Genomic DNA, 20,306 nt, shown 5'->3' with positions numbered 1-20,306 from the left:
GGTGCAGGAGCGGAGTAGAGGCACGTGTGTGTACATGATCTTTGGACCTCCACGCTGGTGGCCATCGGGACGTCCACGCCTGCGCCTCCACTCCTCCGCCACCTACCGTACCTCCACGATGGTAGTCGCCTGGGCTTCTACTCCGTCGTCGCTCTGCTCCCGCAGCACTCCCCCGCTGGCATCCGACGAGCAGGCGACTGGGTCGGTGAGATTGCACCGAGTACACGGCTAAGATTCGGTTCTGGACTGTTGACATCTCCATCTACCTATGCAACTCCACCGACCACTGCCACATCGCGCGCCTCCATTGCACACATCCCTGCCACAACGCCACCTCGAACCACCCTTGCCCCCTTCTGATGTCAGCCCCCGCACACCCTCTGTTGCGTACAACCACTTCGCGAGCATCGTCATTGTCGAACCCCATTCCATGTAATCGCGATGTCGCTCGCCTAATCCAAAGTCGTTGTCGCCACGAAGCTTGCACATGTGCCCTTGAGGTGCTCGATGTTTTACCTATTTCACCCTCGTCTACTCCCTTTGCAGCCACTGCTCCTCCCCTCTAGGCCATCTCCTTCCTCGCTCGGGAGCCCGGCATCGTCTGGATGCAATGAATCAATGGCGGAGCAGAGCAATGTGGTTGCTGGCCGTGGGGAAGATGATGCTAACAGAAGTTTGGCTGCTGTTGGGCTTGAGGAAGAAGACCACTACAGCACGGCTTCGGTGACAAGATCCTGGTAAAAAACATCCGGAAATGAAGGAGGAGCTCGCCATGGGCACTGTTGAACCGAAAGAGAGGTAGTCCAGCTCTGTTGCCGACTCAATCACCTACCTGTCACGCAGAGCAGATCCGCTTCACTGTTGTCATGTATGCCGAGCTCGACAGAGCCCTCGACAAGATGGAGGATATGCATCAGTGTCACGCAGAGCAGGAGCAGAGCATCCACGAGTCACCGGAGGGGAGCGGGCTCGGCTCAGTCATTCGTAAGTCATTTGTAGCTTTGATGCCTACCAGGGTAGATCCACCCGGAGAGGGAGAGAAGCAAATTCTATAAGACCCTATCTAGAAAGACCCTCGTGAGTGAGAATTGCTTAACAACGCTGGGGACTACAATGACACTCCAGAGGACACCAAGGTTTTTGCAGATAACTGAACATACCAAACCGAGAAGGGGAACTTCTTTCTCACATGGTACTCCAACAAACTAATCAAATATGGTGATAAGATCTTGGATGAAGCAAATAAAATCTTCCTGGGATACATAGTGCAGCTGGCAATCAAAGTAAGTACTACGGAGAATAGCCCGTCTTAGGATTTTCTTCTCACTTAAAAAGGGAAAATATTTTGCTAAACAAAAAAGGCATTAGGTTCACTACAAGCTCAGGTATATATGGATGTACAAGTGAATCTGGAATCTAAGGGCCTGTTTGGTAGAGCTCTGATTCTGTGGTGAGAGTGATTCTGTGGTGAAAGTAGAGTGAGAGTGATTCTATGGTGGAAGTGATTTTATTTGTAAAATTGTTTGGTATGCTAGTGATGGAAATGATTCATGAGAGAATATTATGTTGAAATCGAGGAGAATCAGTCGGGAATCAGGTGGAAGCTAGTTTTTTCAGCTTCCACCTCGCTATACAAAACGGGAAGTGATTCCCGCACGAAATCACTCCCCGACCAACCCGTTTGGCAACGCTGAGAGCAATTCTGGCGTGAAATCAGCTCCTAGAGCTCGAGGCCTAAATGTGACATGCTCCAATATTTGCTTGAAGATCTCTAGCATACATGTGAAGGTAGGCATGGATGACGCCTCGTACCTTAGGAAGGTGAACCTCAAGACATACTCCAGCTGCAAGGATCTCTCCATGGGGCTCCAGAAGATGTTGAGCTGCTTCATCACTGGTGACTTCCCAGGTTATCTAAGCTTCTTTCTGGTGCGGTTTGCCCTTGTGACTGCATAAGGTCAGCTGTTACAAATGTTGATAAGTACGCCTCTGTTATTGTAAGGAGCTTATTGACGAGATCCACTGCCATAAGTGCTCAATGTTGTAGATTTACTTGGAAAAAATAGAGGATAGGAGCTTGGGTAATTATTTATCAACAATAACATTCACCTGAATGCTTTTTATACATATATAACCAAAAATGTACACAACAGTCGTTACGCGCAGGAAAAAAAACCATAAATCATGCCACAATCTAAGTACTATCCTTGGCTCCTTACTCAAATTTTCATCAAATTTACTGCTCAGCTGCTTCACCACTGGTGAATCGTATGCGGGTCTAAGATTTTTTTGCATGTGTTATTTGCTCGTGATTACGCAAGTTTTTAGCTGGCAAAGTGCTTAGATTTACCTGGAAGCTCACTGAGAAAATTCTGTGATAGTTTTTATTGCAGGGATCCTTTCTTGTAATTGTGGTTGTATGCCGATACTTCTTACCTAAGCTCAAAGCCTTACTAAACGTCAGTGCTTTTCAGTGCTCTTTGCCTTTTGTTCTCGCTGCGTAGCAAATTTGTCAAATTGCTTTTCATACTTCACAAAACGGTTTTTAACTTTGCTCACATAGCAAATTCTTTAGTAAAGGCACAAGCGCCCACTCCAACAAGCCCGCGCGCACGCAATCCGCACCACGACGGTTGGGTTTCGGGCTCTGCGCTGCGCCGCCCACGCCTCTCACCTTGGATGCATTCCGGCTTCCCCCGATCATCGTCGCCGCGCGCACACAAGGGCAAGGCGACGTGCATCTCGCGAGCTCAAGTCCAAGCACATCTCGAACCCAAGTACCCGACTGTTTGGATTTTTTATTTTTTATATTTTGAAAAACAAAAAATTGTAAAAATAGATGTTCATTTGATTTTTTTTTTTTGCATAATTAGACTATTCGTTCGCTGGAAGGATGATATGAACATATTGTCATTCCAATGGATGATAGTTTTGAACAAAATAAATATAGCACCCTTCTAACATGTGATATGTTTTTAAAAATATTACATTCCATTGCTCTTAAAATTTAAAACACTATCTAAACAGTCATAATTTTTTTTGGTAGTGTAAAATACTATGATCCAGCTTTTTAAAAAATCCAGCGGATGCTAATAGCCTAATTTTATATTTTTTTTCAAATGGACGTTTATTTTTGTAATTTTTACTTTCGAAATATAAAAATAAAAAGTTCGGACTGTTTGCCTCCAAATTGGGCCTGTAGCCCAACTACCCGTGACGTAAGGCCTAGTAGAGCCAGCCTACACGATTCGCGGGACACGTGTCTCTCGATGATAGGCCCGATTCGCTGGCAGAGTGCTATAAAGAAAGAGGGCTTGAAGAACCCTAAACCCACCTCGTCCATCGACACCAGCCGCCGCCACTGGTGTGACTCATCCTCGGCAAATTTGGTCTGTTCATTTCTGCTTCGTTTTTTTTGCCGCAGCCGTTCAGATCTGGTCTCTGTGATGCCGCTCTAGGATTTCTTCGATTCGTTCGTCCCGAAAAAAACTTGTGTTTCTCTCTATGGAGAAGTTGTGAAGATTCCTTGCTTTTTATTCTGCGTTTGTTCGCAAGAGAAATGAGATGCAGGGCTCCATATTATGAGTCAACAGCAGGCGCCGTTCAATGGCGTCCTGACTGCCGCATGCAGCCCAGATCGATGCCTAGCCAGGAGAAGATTGTTTGGAGATCCATCTTCTTTTAGTTCCAAGCCACAATACCTGGCCACACCTCAAAACCAAATGATTTCTTTTGTATTTCTTGTTTTTTATATCTGATTTTCGTGAAAGAAAGCTATGATCTGGTACCATCTTCCAGAGAAACATATTGGACATGAATTTGGTGTTGGCACGGCATAATCAGACGAACGGGTGCTCGGCTGATTTCTCCATGGACGAGACACCCTTTGCAATGTGCCCAAAGAGACGCCGATACACGATTGGACGGGCGCGTCGTGTCGTCTGCCCCCTCCAAATTTCATGCGGCCACAATTTTTCGATTGATTTGGTTTCATTTCTATTTCGCTGCTCCCAGTGGGACTGATTCTCCCTTGTTTTGACCAACTAAATCCAATGACGTGTAAAACATCTACAAAATTACCTTTGCACAGAAATGCCAGGTAAGAGAGTGCAATGAAAAAAAAACTTCTGAAATGTGGTAATCACCACTCGATTGGATTGACGAAATTGCTCAGGAATTCTCATGGAATGACCGATACTTCAGCCCTCGTGATTCGAAACCAAAGTAGCACATCTCCATTTAAGCAACGCGACAAGTTCATATCATGGGCAGAGTATCACAGTTCAGTAATTCACATGAGCACACAGCGAACAACCTTCCAGCAGACCGCACCACGATACAGCACTATGGTTGCATTTATCTGTACATATCCACCAGATCATTTTACATGGATGAACATAACAAATTGACACAAGGAACATGTAGAACATGGTGTCTACTATGTCAGCAGAGCCATTGAACGAGTCAATCTGAGCTCTGAACCAGCGACACCGCTTCAGATCAGCGGGATGTTTGAAAACGAGAAGCCCTTGTAACCTTTGTAAGCATAGTAGGCGATTCTTGTGTAGTAGAACCCGGGGATGAACATTACGATACCCAAAACCATAAAGAAAATTCCTGTTCCAATAAATAGAGGCAAAAGTTCAGGTAAAGTTAAGGGACAAGTTCCTGCATAGGCCCAACATGTTAAGATGGGTGCAACTCAAAGCTGATGTCTTGGATGAAAGCTACTGAGAAAGTTCATTGCACTAAAAGGGTGAATCAGCATCCATGCAAGTTCTTAAGCTTCCACATCCATATCACAACTTGCTCCAGTTCTGAATACATACTATTACTCTGAAGGCAAATACATGTAATTTGATTCACTTCTGAATTATTACCTAAAAATTTCAAACTAGGGCATTCACACGGAACGTTGCTACAAGTCTAATACACCTCCGTTGCTTCCTCAGCTTGTTCTATTGGAGATTTGGAGCATTTGGCTACAAGCTGCACAGGGGGCATGCAAATGCACTCAATATTGTGTTGATTGGGCAGATGCACTCATTATTACTTTTATTTTTACTATTACTAGTACCTTTATTTGTTATTGTTTTATTGTCATCTTTTTAGTTGTTTTCATCTCTAGCCTACGCCAACTTGCTTGGGAAAGGCTTTGTTGTTGTTGTTGGGTAGATGCACTCGAATTTTGTGATAAGTTGTTGATAGGAGTAACAAATTTGACCACCAAATGGCTATGTGCAGACAAAAAGCTGCATTATCCCTATAGAGTTCACACCATGTCCCGATTGCCACACAGTCAAGAAAAGCACCTCATCCAAATCCAAGCTCTTTAATATCCTATGTTAAATTATCTCTTTATCACAGTCAAGCAAAGCACCTCATCGATAATTAGAAAGTAATAACAAATAATTATCTCTTTATCTTGCTCTCGCATGTTAGTCACAGAAATAATCAAAATACTATGTTGAATTGGCACCCCAAAACTAAGTCCCTCCCTCAATTTCACAATCCTAATAGGCAGGCAGCTCAAGTAAACTCCGTCAGTTTCTTCTCTCTTTTTTTGAGAGGTAACTCCCTCAATTTCTGACAACCCTGGGCACTGAACTCTAACCCCGCAGCTAACACCCCCCAAATCGGGTAATAATCCTCAAATCTCTATTTCCCAGTACCTCAAGGTCCTCCGGGGCGCGCGAAACAAGCAAAGCTGCTCGAATCGAGAGAGAGAGAGAGAGAGAGAGAGAGAGAGAGAGAGAGAGGAAGGAGCGGTCAGACTCACCGTGCGCGCGGTCCCCTCCGACGCGATTGGCCGCCATGAGAAGGCCCGCGACGGAGCCGAGCGCCCCGAAGGCGAGGAGCGCGGCGGCGAAGGCGATCTCCTTGACGGGCGCACCGCGGGGCCCCCCGATGGCGCCGCCGACGAGGTCGTCCTCGTCGGAGATGGAGAAGGCGTGGTCTACGTACGCCATGCCCGGCACGGCCCGGCCCGGCGCGGTCGGTGAACCAAACCCTAGGCGGGAGGGAAGGTTCCGGAGCTTCTCGTTAGGTTGTTGGGTGGGGACGGATGGATGAGCCCGACTGCAAAAAATGCGGGGAGGGGAACGCGAGCACGGGAAGGGTTGGGAGAGAGAGAGGAGGAGAAGACCAGTCTCCTATACGTGGAGGTGACGTGACACACAGGTTAGCCGCAACATATTTTGGATCTGTTTGTCAGAATCCAAAACAGCTCTCTCATTAGGATTAGGAAGAGCTCTGTTAAATAGATTTTTTAGTTTTTAATCATTGAGTAAAATTTATAGGAATAATGTTTTAAAATAAATTAGATGTTGTGAGTTAAAAAAGTAGCTTCCTTTAATTTACTTTTCACGTAGAATCGTTCTTCGTAGAGTTTACTATAGAAAATTATTTTTGTCATATAATCATTTTCCTTAAAGAATTACTCTCTTCAAAAAATTTAGATCAGCTAAAGTTCTATCAACCATACCCTTATAACATAGATTCTACTGACTTTCGCTATTTAGAATCAAACAGTTCATTTATGAAAATAGCTTTTAAGAAATAAAAACTGAAAAAAATTATTATTATTACCGGTAGAAGCTAAAAGATGGTATTGTAGAGTTTTTTTTTAAGCTTTTGATAGATGATGTTCTGAGAGCTATTATATATATTATATATTTTATTCACATCAAAAGTTAATTAAAAATAATTTTTTATAAGCAATTTTTTAATAACAGTTTTTGAAAAAATAATACTTCAACCAAACACGAGAGAGTTGAGGGGTATTATTCCTCTTTTTCGGATTCAGGGGGCAAAATCAGACTGCGTGGTCAGTTCAGGGGGCGAATTGGACTTTCCCCTTTTGGATACTGGGTCCACCCACCTCAGCTGCCTCGACTGGAACGAACGGGCTTTCCTGGGCCGGATTGGGAAATGAGGCCTAGTTTGGGTTGGGCTATGCTGGGCACCAGGCAGGAATGTCTGAACACTGGGCCAACATGAAAGGCCTTTGGGTCCAAAGATCTGACAGACCAGCTGAGCCCGTGTTCATTCGTTTTCTGGGCCTTGATTGGGCCCGTTGCCTGGACCTCGTGTACTTTCCTCTTTGGGATTGCTTTGAGAATTTCTACATTGTTTCCTGCTAAATTCTCGCATTCGAAGCCTGGCCTTCAGCTGCTAATCCTAGTAACAAACTTTGTAGACATCAACACACACCAAAGTCACAAAGATGGCCATGCATGCAAAGGCAGGCCTTCAATTACGCCCTTCATTGGCGCTATGATTGGCAGCCATTTTTTACTTCCATTATGCTCAAGTGCACCATCCTACTAAGTGTGTTCAAGTGCATACTACATTCCTAATAGAGGTATATGAGGTTCTAAAAATTTGACTTCCAGATTCCAAGCCTCACGAGCCACACTAGCTTTTGGGGTAAAAATTTCGTATGCATAGTAGTAACTGACATGTCTTTTTTTTTTGCGATAATAATAACTGACATGTCTTTTTTTTTGCGATAATAATAACTGACATGTCTTTTTTTTGCGATAATAATAACCGGCATGTCTTTTCGGTGTGGAGAAAAATTAAAGCAGCAGTGAAAAGTAGTGAGAAGAACATAATGATAAGTGAGCTCTGTGGTGGGCAAGAAAAAAGAAGTGAAAAGTGCCAGTAAAGAAGAAGAAGAAAAGGGCTTTAAAAGAGAAATGCTTTTTACTAATTATTACCCAAGGTGTAAATGTTGGTGCGTCCCTGAAGCAAATATTACCCATGCAATGTTGGGGGACATACGTGCATGCATACACAAGTTGTTGTCCGATATGTGTCCTTGTTGGTCCAAAAAAAATAAGTATACGTCCATGTACTACCAAGAAGCATCATTTATCACGAAGCTACACTGGCCAACGCATGGTAATTGTATATATGCTTGTCGATCGATCTCATCTATGTCCAAGGCCATGGACACACCCTGCAGCGAGCCATATGCTCATGCAGCTAGAAAACGGCATGAGTACAAAGAAACACAGAAAAGTTCTTTCTGTGCCACTGGCAAACGGGTATCATGAAATTCCGGCGTCAGAAAAGCCGGAGTACGTGCCACCGAGATTTTTCTATCAAATATACTTTATTTTGCATTTTGAAAAAGAGATTTATCTCGAACTTTTTGTTAACAAGAGAATCCTACCAGCGTCGCCACAAACAGTGGTGTTCCGCAGGTAGCTCCAAACTTATTATAAAAACGAAACTCGGCTGCACATGGTAGTTTATTTAAAAATAGCTATTGGAAATTATTCTTGCGAGTTATTGGTAACTTTATTTTATAAAAAAACACCACCGTTGGATGATCATATGTGGAATTTCGTATGATTTGTTTTCTACCTCTGTTTAGTTTCTTGATGTTTTTAAGAGGATGCTTCAATGTTACTAATTAATAACCATCTGTGATTTACAAATTCCCAGAAACTTTTTAGTTTTACAAAATGAACACATATGATGGGCTTACACAACTTAACTGAAGTTTCTGCCACATGCTTTTCCAGAAAATACAGAAGCAGCAGCATTAGTAGTTCAGCGTAGACAGAATCATTGAATCCCTGCAGCGATGGCTCCACAGAATTCAGATCTGAGTGGCATTAACCACCTTTTCCCTCCAGATCTATTCTTCTGCCTCCCCTCTCTGAATTGACAAGCCCCTGCTCATGCATGCATCCCTTTTTAGGCATCAAAAGGACCAAGGCAAGAGGACACCCTTTGGAAGCTCTGGCCAGTCTCATTCCCTCTCTAGCCATTACCTGCAAATTCTTTCTCCCTTCTCTCTCTCAATTAAAACTATTATAATTTGGCATGGATTACTTAACCACAGATGTGAAATTAGAAAAATCAAATTAATAACACAAAAACATGGGAGAATTCCATTTGCTGGTGTCCCAGTGGCCTCTCATCAGCTTGCAAGTCAACTGCAAATTCTATTGATTGACTTGCAAGCTGAAAGGCTGAAGAGCCATGTCACACAATTCACATCACATACCAAAACAATCAGCTAACAATTAGAAGGACTTGGAGAAGTAATCTGCAACAATTTCATCTGTCAATGAGTCCATTAGCTCCCTTCATCAGATAACATCATACACTCAAGCTGAAATACTGGGGCAATACAAATACAATTGGTTATTCAGATTAGCCCCAGAAAACTAGCTACCTCGACTAAAGTAAGCTAGAATAAGCTAAGATTAACTACTAAAATTAAACTAGACATGCTGAGGCCATCGCTTCAGCTCTCCTAGCAACAACTGCTTGTACGGCGGCCAGGGCGCCATGGACGGCCTCACTGCATGCACTTACTCTAATTGGGATCACGAAAGCACCATGCCATGCACGCACGCACGCTCCCGTCCGTCAGCCCACGACGTGCACGCGGACCTTCTTGGCTGCCGGCGGACGGCGCGCCGAGGCGGGCCGGGCGACGAACACCGCGGCGAGGACGTCGTGCGGCACGGCGATGAACCACAGCGCGGGCGCAGGTGGCGGTGCTGCCGATCCGCAGCGGCGCCCGCGTCGGTGCTGCAGTTTCCTCTTTGCCGGCGGCCTCGGCTTCCTCGGCGCCGGCGGGCAGACCAACGGCGCCAGCAGCACGTTAGCCGCGGACGTCGGCGTGGCGCACCCGTCGACGTCGCCGTCCGGCTGCGTCGTCGTTGCAGCCCTCGCCGCCGCCGCGGCCGTCCGGATCGGCTGGAGCTGATCACCGGACAGCAGCTCGAATTCGAGGCCCATGGATCAACGGTGACGAAATAATGTGGTCGTGTGAGCACTGGGCAGTGGCAATTGCAGACAGCGGTGGCGCGCGTGGAGGAGGCAGCAATGCACGCAGGATTGCAAGAAGCAAGGTAGGGTTGCGCGAGTGGCACTTAAGTAGAGGAGACCTATAATCAAAGAGGCACCGTGAGCGAGGTGAGGGAGCAGGTGTTACATATATGGGCCAACCTCATTTATAATTTCTGAAAATCCCAAAGGTCTAGCTATGCAAAAATGGTATGTATTAATAGAGGTGAAAGGAGAACAGCTTAAATAGAATTGTGTCTTTCACACCAATAGCATATGTGGATGAAAGGACTAGAAAGATTATGGACGTACTCATGCCCCTCCTGGGGAAGAGAGTGCAGACGAGTGACCTAAGCATAAATGGTATGTCAAAATATGGCTCAATGCAAGTGCAACCTTCTTTTGCACCTTTATTTTTGCAACATGAGACAATCCACACAGTCATGCGATATTGCGATTGTGTCGGTTGAGAGTTTAATCGTGGCATGTCCCAACCACATTGGTTTTTTTATATATATACTTACCGGCTATTACCACAACACATACACGAGTTAGGGTTTTTACCTCTTCTTCTATATTGCGCTATCACAGATAGACTACTTCATCTTGCGCGTCGGTATGCACCGGCGATTAGGAGAGCAGGTCTTCGAGACCCATCGTCATTGAGATCATATACTGGGAGATGGTAGATAAGGTTTTGGAAAGCGCTCGACGTAACTACTCGCGATCTACTTCCTTTACTTTGTCTTCAGCATCGAGATCATAGCGTCTTAGGCATCTTCTCCAAAGGAAGGCTAAACTACTCTTGTTGCATCTCACTTTACAGAAGATTGGTACACCCACTGCAATCACATATGTTTTCTATTATTCATATCATCGAGTATATTGTAAAAATATTTATGTAGCGCTTATATATATATATATATATATATATATATATATATATATGTCTAGAATATGCTCTTATTATATAATTATGTTAGTTTATATGTTTGAGTTCATGATTTGTTTATGGATTAATTTAAACATAAAAGTGCTGATTTTTCTAACAGCAGGCGTGGAGGGGAAGAGGGGATGGCAGTGATGATAGCGGCGATGGAGTGAGAAGTGGAGAGAAAAAGGAGAAGAGAACAAAATTATATTGGGGGAGGCAGCCTGCACCATGCGATGCAAAAGGCGTTTGTGATATATGAGAGAGAGATATGTTTGCGATGTAAATGATTGTGACAGGAATGAAAGGGGCGAACTGAAGCTGATCAAAACTACCCTTTCGAGGCGATCGGATTCAGATTCAGGCCTTAGAGTTGCAGTACAAATTAAATGTTGCAGTACGAAAAAAGCATATTTTAATGAAACTTGCACTGTTCAACACGCTCAAAGTTGGGCCAAAAAAAATGAAACTTGCACTGTTCAACACGCTTAAAACATACCGCCGACTAAGCCTAATTAAAGCCTACAAGGTGTAGCCGCATGGTAAGTACGCATCCATTAACTAATCAAGGTACGTAGTGTGACGATGTGGCTAACTCAGTTGGTTAGTATTCTTATAGTGAAAGTTATTTATTTGAATTCGAGTTCTATAGTCAGTACGAATGTTTCTATATATATTATATGAGATTATATTTTTAATCTTATTTAAACATATATTAGAATATATATATATATATAAAATATGTGTATGCCTCTACTTAAAAAAGTCAGTCGTAATTAACCTAAACTGATACCACACGCTCATGTGGCCGTAACCGTAGGAACGTAGGATTGCTCGACTTGAGCGTCGAGTGGTGGCATGGCATCCTCTTCGATCGACACTCGGGACCACCGTCAGGTGGGCCCCGACGTTGTAGTCGTAGTGGGCTGGACGGAAGTAGTGTGGGCCACACCCATAGAACGTAATATTTTCAGCACGACGTCGTTCGATCGTGGTGCCATCTCAGCCGTCCGTGCTGTTACCTAATCGAGTAATCATGGTATACACAATGGATGAATAAGCCTTATGCCATATTTAGATTGGACGGAAGAATTAGAATCAAATTGTTTAGAATATAGTTTTGATTGGGAACGGGTGTGTAGCCCAGTGGTAGCATCGCTAGTTGCTACCCGTTCCTGGTGTTTCATTGGGGGATTTGTTTTGTCATTCTTTTTGGAATAAGTACACGTGTGTGTAATTAACACTATCTTCATGCGAATAACTAATCATAATCTTAATTCTTAGTATCTTCATGTGTAATTAGGACCACTTCTGCAATCGATTGTGGCAACAAAAAAAAATCAAATTGTAGCCCTAAACGCGTCGCTTCTGGGCCAGCTTCCCTCAACCACACTTCATTTCCAGGCCTCATTTGCACTAAAAAGCAAAAGCGGCTGGTGGCCTATTTCTGCACCAAGCCACAGACTAGAATATGAGAGTGCCCTACAAGTTTGCAAATATTTACCGGCTTTTGCCATTGAGTTACCCTTCCAGACGCCCCAAACCGATCGATCGCCACCCTATTCTCTTCTCTGCCCGACACCACATGCAAGAGAGATCCCTCCGATTGCGACTAGGGTTTGAGCTCTGACCTCCGCGACAGCTCCCTCCGACCAGTAGATCCACAACCCATATCCCTCTTAAATAGGTCGCTCGGTGCCTCCGTCGTCCCTCCTGATGAGCCTGATGACCCTTTGCTTGGCCCTCTTTATTGCCGCTCAACCGTCTTCATCGCTGCTTTCCTGATCACCGTCGGCCCTCTCTATTGCTTGCCTGGACACCGTCGGCCCTCCTAGACGCCACCTCAACCGCTCCTATATGTCGTGCGACCCGGTAGACATTTGGAAGAGGTGAGTCCCCATCTCCTTTTTACTCCCAATTTGTGATGAAAAATGGATAGATGGATACATGTAAATCAAAAGCATGTGTTGTTTTTTGGTTGGATCTACAATATACTATCTAGATTATTCTCTGAATTTACATTTATAATTTGCATGGAGGCTTGATGATCCAAAATTCCTCGGTTACCTACCTATTTTCTGATTCCTGATTGTGAGAAACCAATGGATCCTTCCGATGAGCCTGCCAAGATCTTTGGGATTTCTCATCTATTATTTTGGTTTTGAAACAATTTGATCTGCATGTTTTGCCTATAGAAATCGTGATCAAAGGCAAGATTTTTCCTGATTTATGTGATGACAAGTGTTCAAAGAAACACATGTTGACCAAAGAATCAGTTGCCGATGTATGAGCAATAAACTTAGTTATGAATTTGTCGGAGTACTGGGTGAGGAGGCATTCTGACTAACGAGACTCACGAGCATATGGCAACTGGCAGGAGATATTTCCTAACCCGTGGGCCATTGCGCAACTAGGTGGAGACTCGCACGACCAGGGAAAGGTTTGCGTGACAAATCTCCCTTAGATATTGTGTGATCTCGCGACCAGTCCTTGCTAGTCACAAGGCCAGTTCTTACCTAACCCATCTAATCACATTTATCGTTGTCTACTCAAGTGTTTTCATTCTTTAGGCACCTCATCTAGTGAATAAATTCATGGCCGGTGCAGTTAGGCATTGCCCCCGACCTGTAGCATTAAATGCTATGAGATGAGGCTTTGCGGGCCGATGTAGTGCCGCATGATGGACATGATAGGGTCTGCAAGATGACCAGGCAAGTGGACAATTTTGCAGGTAGACTTGTGGAGCGCAGGGACGGGACGGTTTGGCAAACGATCTTGCGGCACACGGCGATGGGACAGGCTAGGCATCTGGGGTCCACAAAGGGAGATGTTCCACGGATGGGACGGGCACACAAAGCTCTCAGAGCAAGTTGGGATCACCGAGTTCTCCATAATAATGATCCTAAATTAGAATATCTAGCCAGATATGGGTCTGCTAAACGGGACCCACTTATAAATTCTCCTTCCCTTTATTATATAAATAGAGGAGGACCTGGTTTGTAAGGGAACAAAAAATGATAAGTCTGAGCAGCCCTTGTAGGAAATGGAGATGATGATGTTGTTGAGAGGAGGGCGAGGATGACATTATTAGCAGACGTGGCAAGGAGAAAAGATCTGTTGCTGAAGGTTCTTTGAAGGGAAAGAAGCCAAAGAAGACGTGCAGATACGGTATTATGAAACGGTTGGTGGATGCATACGAGAAGAAATCTGAAAGCAGTAAAAATTCTACAACTTCTACTGCGGTTGATCATGTTAGAGAGGAGATAGCTCAACTGCTAGATTTAGTTATTAAGTCTGGGGCTGAAAAAAAGGAGTGATGAGCACTACTATATCACTCAACTTCTAATTAAAAAGGAGTATCGTCATGTATTTATCACTTTAAAGACACCAAACAGAAGACTTGCTTGGCTTAAGAGGACATGGGAGGATAGGAGGAAGCATTAGACTTGCTTGAGTTTTTTTTAATAATTGTATGTCATGTATTTTAGATTTATTTTAAGTATGGTGTCCTGTTATGTAATATGACTTTTTTTACAAGTTGTGTATCATGTGTACTGGATTTGTTTTCATCATTTAATGATTAATGGTATTTCCCTTTAATGTGTGATTTTGGATGTGTGATTAATGATTTTAGTTACATATGTATGTTGTTTTCAAGATGAGTTCTTTAAGTGAGAAAGAAGAATTAAGGGACGTCATTCCAAAATGTCTTAGCGATGATGATGATTTCATGGTTGCATATGCTGCTTTGGAATTCATTAACAACTATGGTGGCTCAGGTAACAAGAAGGCTGAGACAATACCTAGCATGACTAAAATTTAGTGGGTTGAAATCCAATTTGGAGAAAGTGAAAATTGTTATGATATGTTCAGAATGAGAATGTCAGTTTTTCATCATCTACATGACATATTGGTAAATCATTATGGTTTACAATCAACTAGAGAACTTTGTAGTAAAGAGGCATTGGCAATGTTTCTGTGGACTTGTGGTGCACCTTAATCTATTCACCAAGTCAAGAATCGGTTTGGCCATTCGACAGAAACTGTTCGTAGGAAGTTAACTTAGGTACTATATAGCATAACTCTCTTGGCTGTTGACATCATAAGACCCAAATATCCTCAGTTTATGACAGTGCATTCTAGGCTTTAAGAAGCTAGGTTTTGGTCTCATTTCAAGGATTGCATTGGTGAAATTGATGGGTCACACATACCTGTAATTGTGCCATTAAGTGAACAACCTAAATACATTGGACGACATGGATATGCTTCACAAAATATCATGGCGGTTTGTGATTTTGATATGAGATCCACATTTGTTGAAACTAGTTGGCCTGGATCCATTCATGAAACTAGCATATTGAATGATACTTTGATAACCTACAAAGATCAATCTCCACATCCCCCATAAGGTAATTATTTGTATGTGATATTTTTATGATGATTAATTAGATATTATACGCTATATAACACTTCTGCTATGTAGGGAAGTATTATCTCGTCGATTCAGGATATCCTAATAAAAAAGGTTTTCTAGCGCCATACAAAGATCAAAAATACCATGTGTCTGAATTCCAACATGGTCATCCTCCAGTGGAATTGAATGAGATGTTCAACTATTCACATTCATCCCTTTGAAATGTGATTGAGTATTGCTTTTGAGTTCTAAAGGTGAAGTGGCGTATTTTATTAAACTTATTTAGCTATTTAATAAAGAAGCAATCACAAATCATAGTTATTGCAGTGGCTCTTCATAATTTTATTAAGGATAGTGCCATATATGATGCTGATTTTGAAAACTATGATGACGACGATGCAACAGCTCAAGGTACCCAAGATACTACAGATGATGCGAGTGCTGGAATAGATGAGTCTAATATGGGTGCATCACGTGATTCTATTGCCGCCATTTTATTGTCATGATTGTAGGTTGCACACATGGAATAGTATTTTGTTGGACTTTATGATATCAAACTGGTAGGAGTAGTATTTTGTTGGACTTTGTGATATCAAACTACTTGTATGTCGTTATGAAAGTACTAAATACCCAAAATATCAATATCAAAATGTCAAAGAATAAAAATAATAATAACATTTGCACCTATTTAGCCATCAAACAAGTTATAAAAGGATTTAAGGGCATATCATACATTATACACTTAGGATAGATAATCTCTAGCAAAAGAACCAGAGTTGTCAAATGATTAGCTTCTCTAATTAACAGATTTTTTGGACAGCTTGTTCTTAGTAAAGCTGACTTTTCAGAAAAGCTCTCTGAAAAAAGCTGTTCCAAATAGAGTTATATATAATCAATTAAATATTTTTTCAACCAATATAATTTCTTTTAATCTAATTCTTTTTTTAGCCTGCTCAACTGTTTGAAATCTCATCTAATAAACCAAACGCACCTGTATATATTTACACGCCTGGATCTTTTTATCCGTCGGTGATCTGCGAGCTAGCGTACGTGCAAACAAGCACATGAGTGTAGTGTAATACCTGCAGCCGGCGTGCGTGAAAAGGGTACCGTAAGAACATTTTGCGACCGGCCAATGCCAACTCGCCTGGCTACCAACCTACCTGTACTCGATCGTATTCATGCAGCACTGACACTGACGACGCGAGTTAACGCAGCATGTCCCTACCCTGCAGGCAGGCTCGCGTGTGTTGACATCGACGTGTTCAATGAAATTAACTCAGACCCATAAACTGCCATGCTGCCGAATCCTATGCATGCATGGAGTGCGCCGTCTGTGTCTTTCCTCGTCGCCACGTTATCTATGTTATCATGCTAATGGATAGAGCTCTATCTTTAATTTTTTTAAAATTAAATTTTTTAGTTTTAAAATTTTATGAAACTAAGTCATAGGTATATTAAGGGTGTTTGAGTAAATCATTTTATTTTTATTTTATTTTAAAAATGAAGACTTAAACTATTTTATCTTAAGATATGTTTGGTACAACACTAGCTCCGAAATTCATACTAGATTTAGAGTTTATATGATAAAATAAAGTTGATTAAAATTTTATTTTTAATTCAAAATAAAAACCAGACAACTCAATTAAATACCTTTAATTCATCCATAGCTCTATATACAAGATTTTTTGAGCTAGGTTTGATCCGCTCTGAGAAATCTTAGATCTGAAGCTGTGTCAAACGGAACATTAGCCTACAACACAAGATCTGACGTAGAGCTATGCGCTGGAGCTCTGCCAAATAGGGTGCAAATATTGCACATGATTGTCACAAGCTTGAGGAATATGTAAAGCTAGAACTAGTATGCACCGAGAGTATTTGAGTGAGTCATCTTATTGCTAGTAGTTAAGTGTATATACGTTGTAATGAAAATATAAATATTATACGTGGTAACATCAAGCACAGATTAAAGGTATGAAGATGTGTATGCGTCATTAGAGTGACGTCGAACGAATATGTCGAGATCAATGTGGTAGTTTGATTTCAGATAAGATTAAAAAAAGGATTATCCGCTAATTTTTATTCTAATTTTTATTAGTAAAATGAGTCACCTATTCGTAGCCAGTAACAAGACAGGGAGGCTAGAAGACGAGAACAGATGATAAAAGTGGATAAATTATTCAAATTTTAGGAGTTTTTATTATATGAAAAAAATAGAGAAAAAGGTGATACGAAACTAACTTGTGTTTTATATAGTAAAGATATAAGATTAAAAATATATATTCAAATCTTTTTATTTTATTTTACAAATTAAACCCCGTTTTCTGTGAGAATCTAGGAGCTGCTCTCCCAATCAGGCTATGTACACCAGGTAGCAGTAGTTGCATGCGAACATTTCAAAAGTACACTCCCTCCAAATTATTTTGGTCTCGCGCGCCGGGCCTATTGATGAAATGACTAGTGAACAAAAGATTACTCCCTCTGTTTCACAATATTTATCCATAACCTTAGAGTATCTGTCTCAAATTATTTGTTCATTGCAGTAACCAAGAATGCTTTATGGTTTATTTTCCTGCTATACCCTTGAGTGCATGTATGTATTTACTCGAACATTGATGAGTTATTTATTCTCATTCTTGCATTGATTAGGGGTAGCATGATCATCTCTATGCATTTTTTTACTCGATTTCAGTATTTCTTGGTTTATACGTAATGGTAGGCGTGAACAAATATTACGAAACGAAGGTAGTAGCCAACTCTTAAACCTTGCCATGAATGGCAATATATGGCAATATACTGTCGGTTCATGGATCTACGCACGCACGTACGTATAATAAATTCTGCGATCTTTGGGACCAGGTCGATCCACCGAACCAATTAAGCAACAAATTCCGGCTCCTACCTAACTAACTAATCCTAGGGCGCCCAATAATCTCTTTCTTCTCTGATTAATTTTTAACTGATCTGGGACCTACATAGCTAGTTGACACTTGGTACCACCTTGAGAGACCAAAAACTCCTTTGAAATCCGTAAGTACTTAACAATCACAAAATTTACGTAATATTTGATAAAGTTGACCCAAAATTTCCATGATCATGTGATTGTTGGAAAGAAGTATGTGACATAATCCTCATAAGTAAATGATATTTGTTCGTACTGCTGGGTAGCTACAGTACGTTTCCACCCCAATTCCTCTGTTCGGCTGCTCCAAATTTCTGACGCATGGCGACATGGTTCCCTTCCTGCATGAAAGCCTATCAAAACATGGCAGTGTTGGGAAAGGATCCTTCGTCTTCCCCGGGTCCATGCTAGGACGACCGCGGCACAAAGGAGGGAAAACCACCTTGTGAGGAGAGCGTGGGGTATCACCGGAAGGGGCCATGACATACCGAAAGTGGCTTCGGGGAGGATGCCCACGAACTAAGCCCGGCAATCCTTGATATAGGCTTAGAACATCTATAACTATATTTCCTTCATTTAATTCTTTTCCGATTCTCCTTTCGATTTTCATTCTTTTTATTTTCTCTCATCTCCAACAGCTTTTGTTCGAAGGGATTTGTGAAGGTAAAGGAGATAGAATCTCGTCTTGAAAAGAATGATTTTTAAACCCCTTTATGATGAAATCCGTGAAAAAAAATCGTTAGACGTTGAAGTAAAGAAAAAAAATTTGTGAAGAGATTCTAGACCCTGACAAAAACTAGTTAGAGATAATCTTAGAACAGCATAGCGAGACTTTGTTGGAGTGTCAAGGAAAGCCGAAGGTCGCCAAGCTTCGGCAAGTTTGGGGGCTTCAGCTGGGTGGCCTCCTGACAAAGCTGCCTAGATCCCTCCCCCGGGACGGACACGGAACTTAACGCATGCACGGAGATCCAGAGCAGCCACTCAAAATTGGAAAGGAAATTTTATACACCCTTCTATAAAAAAAACCTCACGAAACTTTGATCATACCATCTTTCTCCTGATCTCGGAGCTGGTGATGCATGAGAAAAAAAAGACATGTAGAGAGAGGATATTTCGAGGATGTGATTGTATAGAATTTTCTTCTCCAAAATTAGGATGTCACAACGGACGGCCATGACAACACGTGTCCCTATGCGCTAACCAGAGAAAGGACTGACACTGTAGGCACGTACTGCGTTCCGGTAGATAGCCGACCAACGAGAATGTACTGTAATGCCCCGGATAGCAGGCCTTGATGGCACTCATGTAATTAACCCCCAAGGGGTACTATTGTAATCCGCCATGCCGGAAGCAATATAAAAGGCTCGTTTCCCGCCGCCAGAGGCTTTACTCTTTCATTTGTAGCTGGATTACCCCTTGGGTTGGGCTAACTTGAATCTGTTTTGTTTAGTTTTTCGCTAAGCAATTGCCTTGATTACTTATTAAATCAAATTCACATTCTTAAATCACTTTCTCTCCCGTACTGATCCTCCTTGCCTTTCCTTCCTTGTCCAGTAAGGTATGAAGCACTAGCTCAACCACAGCTACAGCTTCTTCTCGAGCAGCTCTTATTCCACCTGTAGCACCGCTTACGAGAGCAAGCAAGGGTGAAAGAGCAGCAAACTTTTACACTCATTTTCCACTAACTCTTTTTTAGTTCTCTCATCTAATCTCCCAGCTTGGAGCTCCCCTTATTCTGGGTGGACTCCTCGCCGTCTTCCTGTCCGGGCAGCATGCATGTTCGGAGCACTTTCGCCAGGTGCGATCATGTCCGTACAGGGGTAGGCAAGCACATTCGTTGCAGCACGATCAAACGCGATCGATGCCGATGCGAGATCCAAGGTACACACCTTGATAATTACAGTACTCCCAGTACTTCATTTCAGTGAGCTAACCGAGGTTAGTGCATTCAGGAGCCTGTTAAGTCCTACTAAAATCTCTCTCGCTGTTCCCTAAACCTACTAGCTTCCACTTATGAAAAGTGACCGGCATCCATGGCTGCATGCTTTTCTTATACGAAAGCATCATGATTTGGATGGGAGCATGGGTATGTGCCTTTCCCGACATGATTAGGTACGTCCACATAAACAAATCAAAAGGGAATTTACACGCAATGCATGCCTTGCCTTGCACCTTTTTTCTGCGAAAGGTCTCATATGACTCCTCAAGGTTTATGTTGAACCCTATACATAATTGCATAGCCGATC

General features: G+C 42.4%; 3 protein-coding genes and 1 non-coding gene across 4 annotated transcripts; 2 read left to right on the top strand and 2 right to left on the bottom strand.

The window, feature by feature from the left end:
- The first annotated feature begins 118 nt into the window (after nucleotides 1-118).
- On the top strand, nucleotides 119-1,956 carry LOC133923241 (auxin-responsive protein IAA5-like). Its single transcript, XM_062368660.1, has 3 exons — nucleotides 119-205; nucleotides 547-723; nucleotides 1,789-1,956. The coding sequence occupies exons 1-3, from the start codon at nucleotides 119-121 to the stop codon at nucleotides 1,954-1,956; spliced, it is 432 nt and encodes a 143-aa protein (XP_062224644.1).
- Nucleotides 1,957-4,125: 2,169 nt separating this feature from the next.
- Nucleotides 4,126-6,140, bottom strand: LOC133922568 (uncharacterized). Its single transcript, XM_062367948.1, has 2 exons — nucleotides 5,780-6,140; nucleotides 4,126-4,617 (listed from the first exon to the last, which is right to left on the bottom strand). The coding sequence occupies exons 1-2, from the start codon at nucleotides 5,967-5,969 to the stop codon at nucleotides 4,496-4,498; spliced, it is 312 nt and encodes a 103-aa protein (XP_062223932.1). The 5' UTR covers nucleotides 5,970-6,140; the 3' UTR covers nucleotides 4,126-4,495.
- Nucleotides 6,141-9,349: 3,209 nt separating this feature from the next.
- LOC133920690 (uncharacterized) lies at nucleotides 9,350-9,788 on the bottom strand. Its single transcript, XM_062365291.1, has one exon. It carries the CDS (start codon nucleotides 9,763-9,765, stop codon nucleotides 9,391-9,393), a length of 375 nt encoding a protein of 124 aa, XP_062221275.1. The 5' UTR covers nucleotides 9,766-9,788; the 3' UTR covers nucleotides 9,350-9,390.
- Nucleotides 9,789-12,777: 2,989 nt separating this feature from the next.
- Nucleotides 12,778-12,871, top strand: LOC133923317 (small nucleolar RNA R41). The gene has a single exon (XR_009910576.1). It is a non-coding gene; the product is annotated as a small nucleolar RNA R41 (small nucleolar RNA).
- The last annotated feature ends 7,435 nt before the right edge of the window (nucleotides 12,872-20,306 follow it).

This window comes from Phragmites australis, chromosome 6 (genome assembly GCF_958298935.1).
Source record: "Phragmites australis chromosome 6, lpPhrAust1.1, whole genome shotgun sequence".
NCBI lineage: Eukaryota > Viridiplantae > Streptophyta > Magnoliopsida > Poales > Poaceae > Phragmites > Phragmites australis.
The sequence above is the reverse complement of the archived record's forward strand: the minus strand, read 5'-3'. Positions and strand labels throughout refer to the sequence as shown.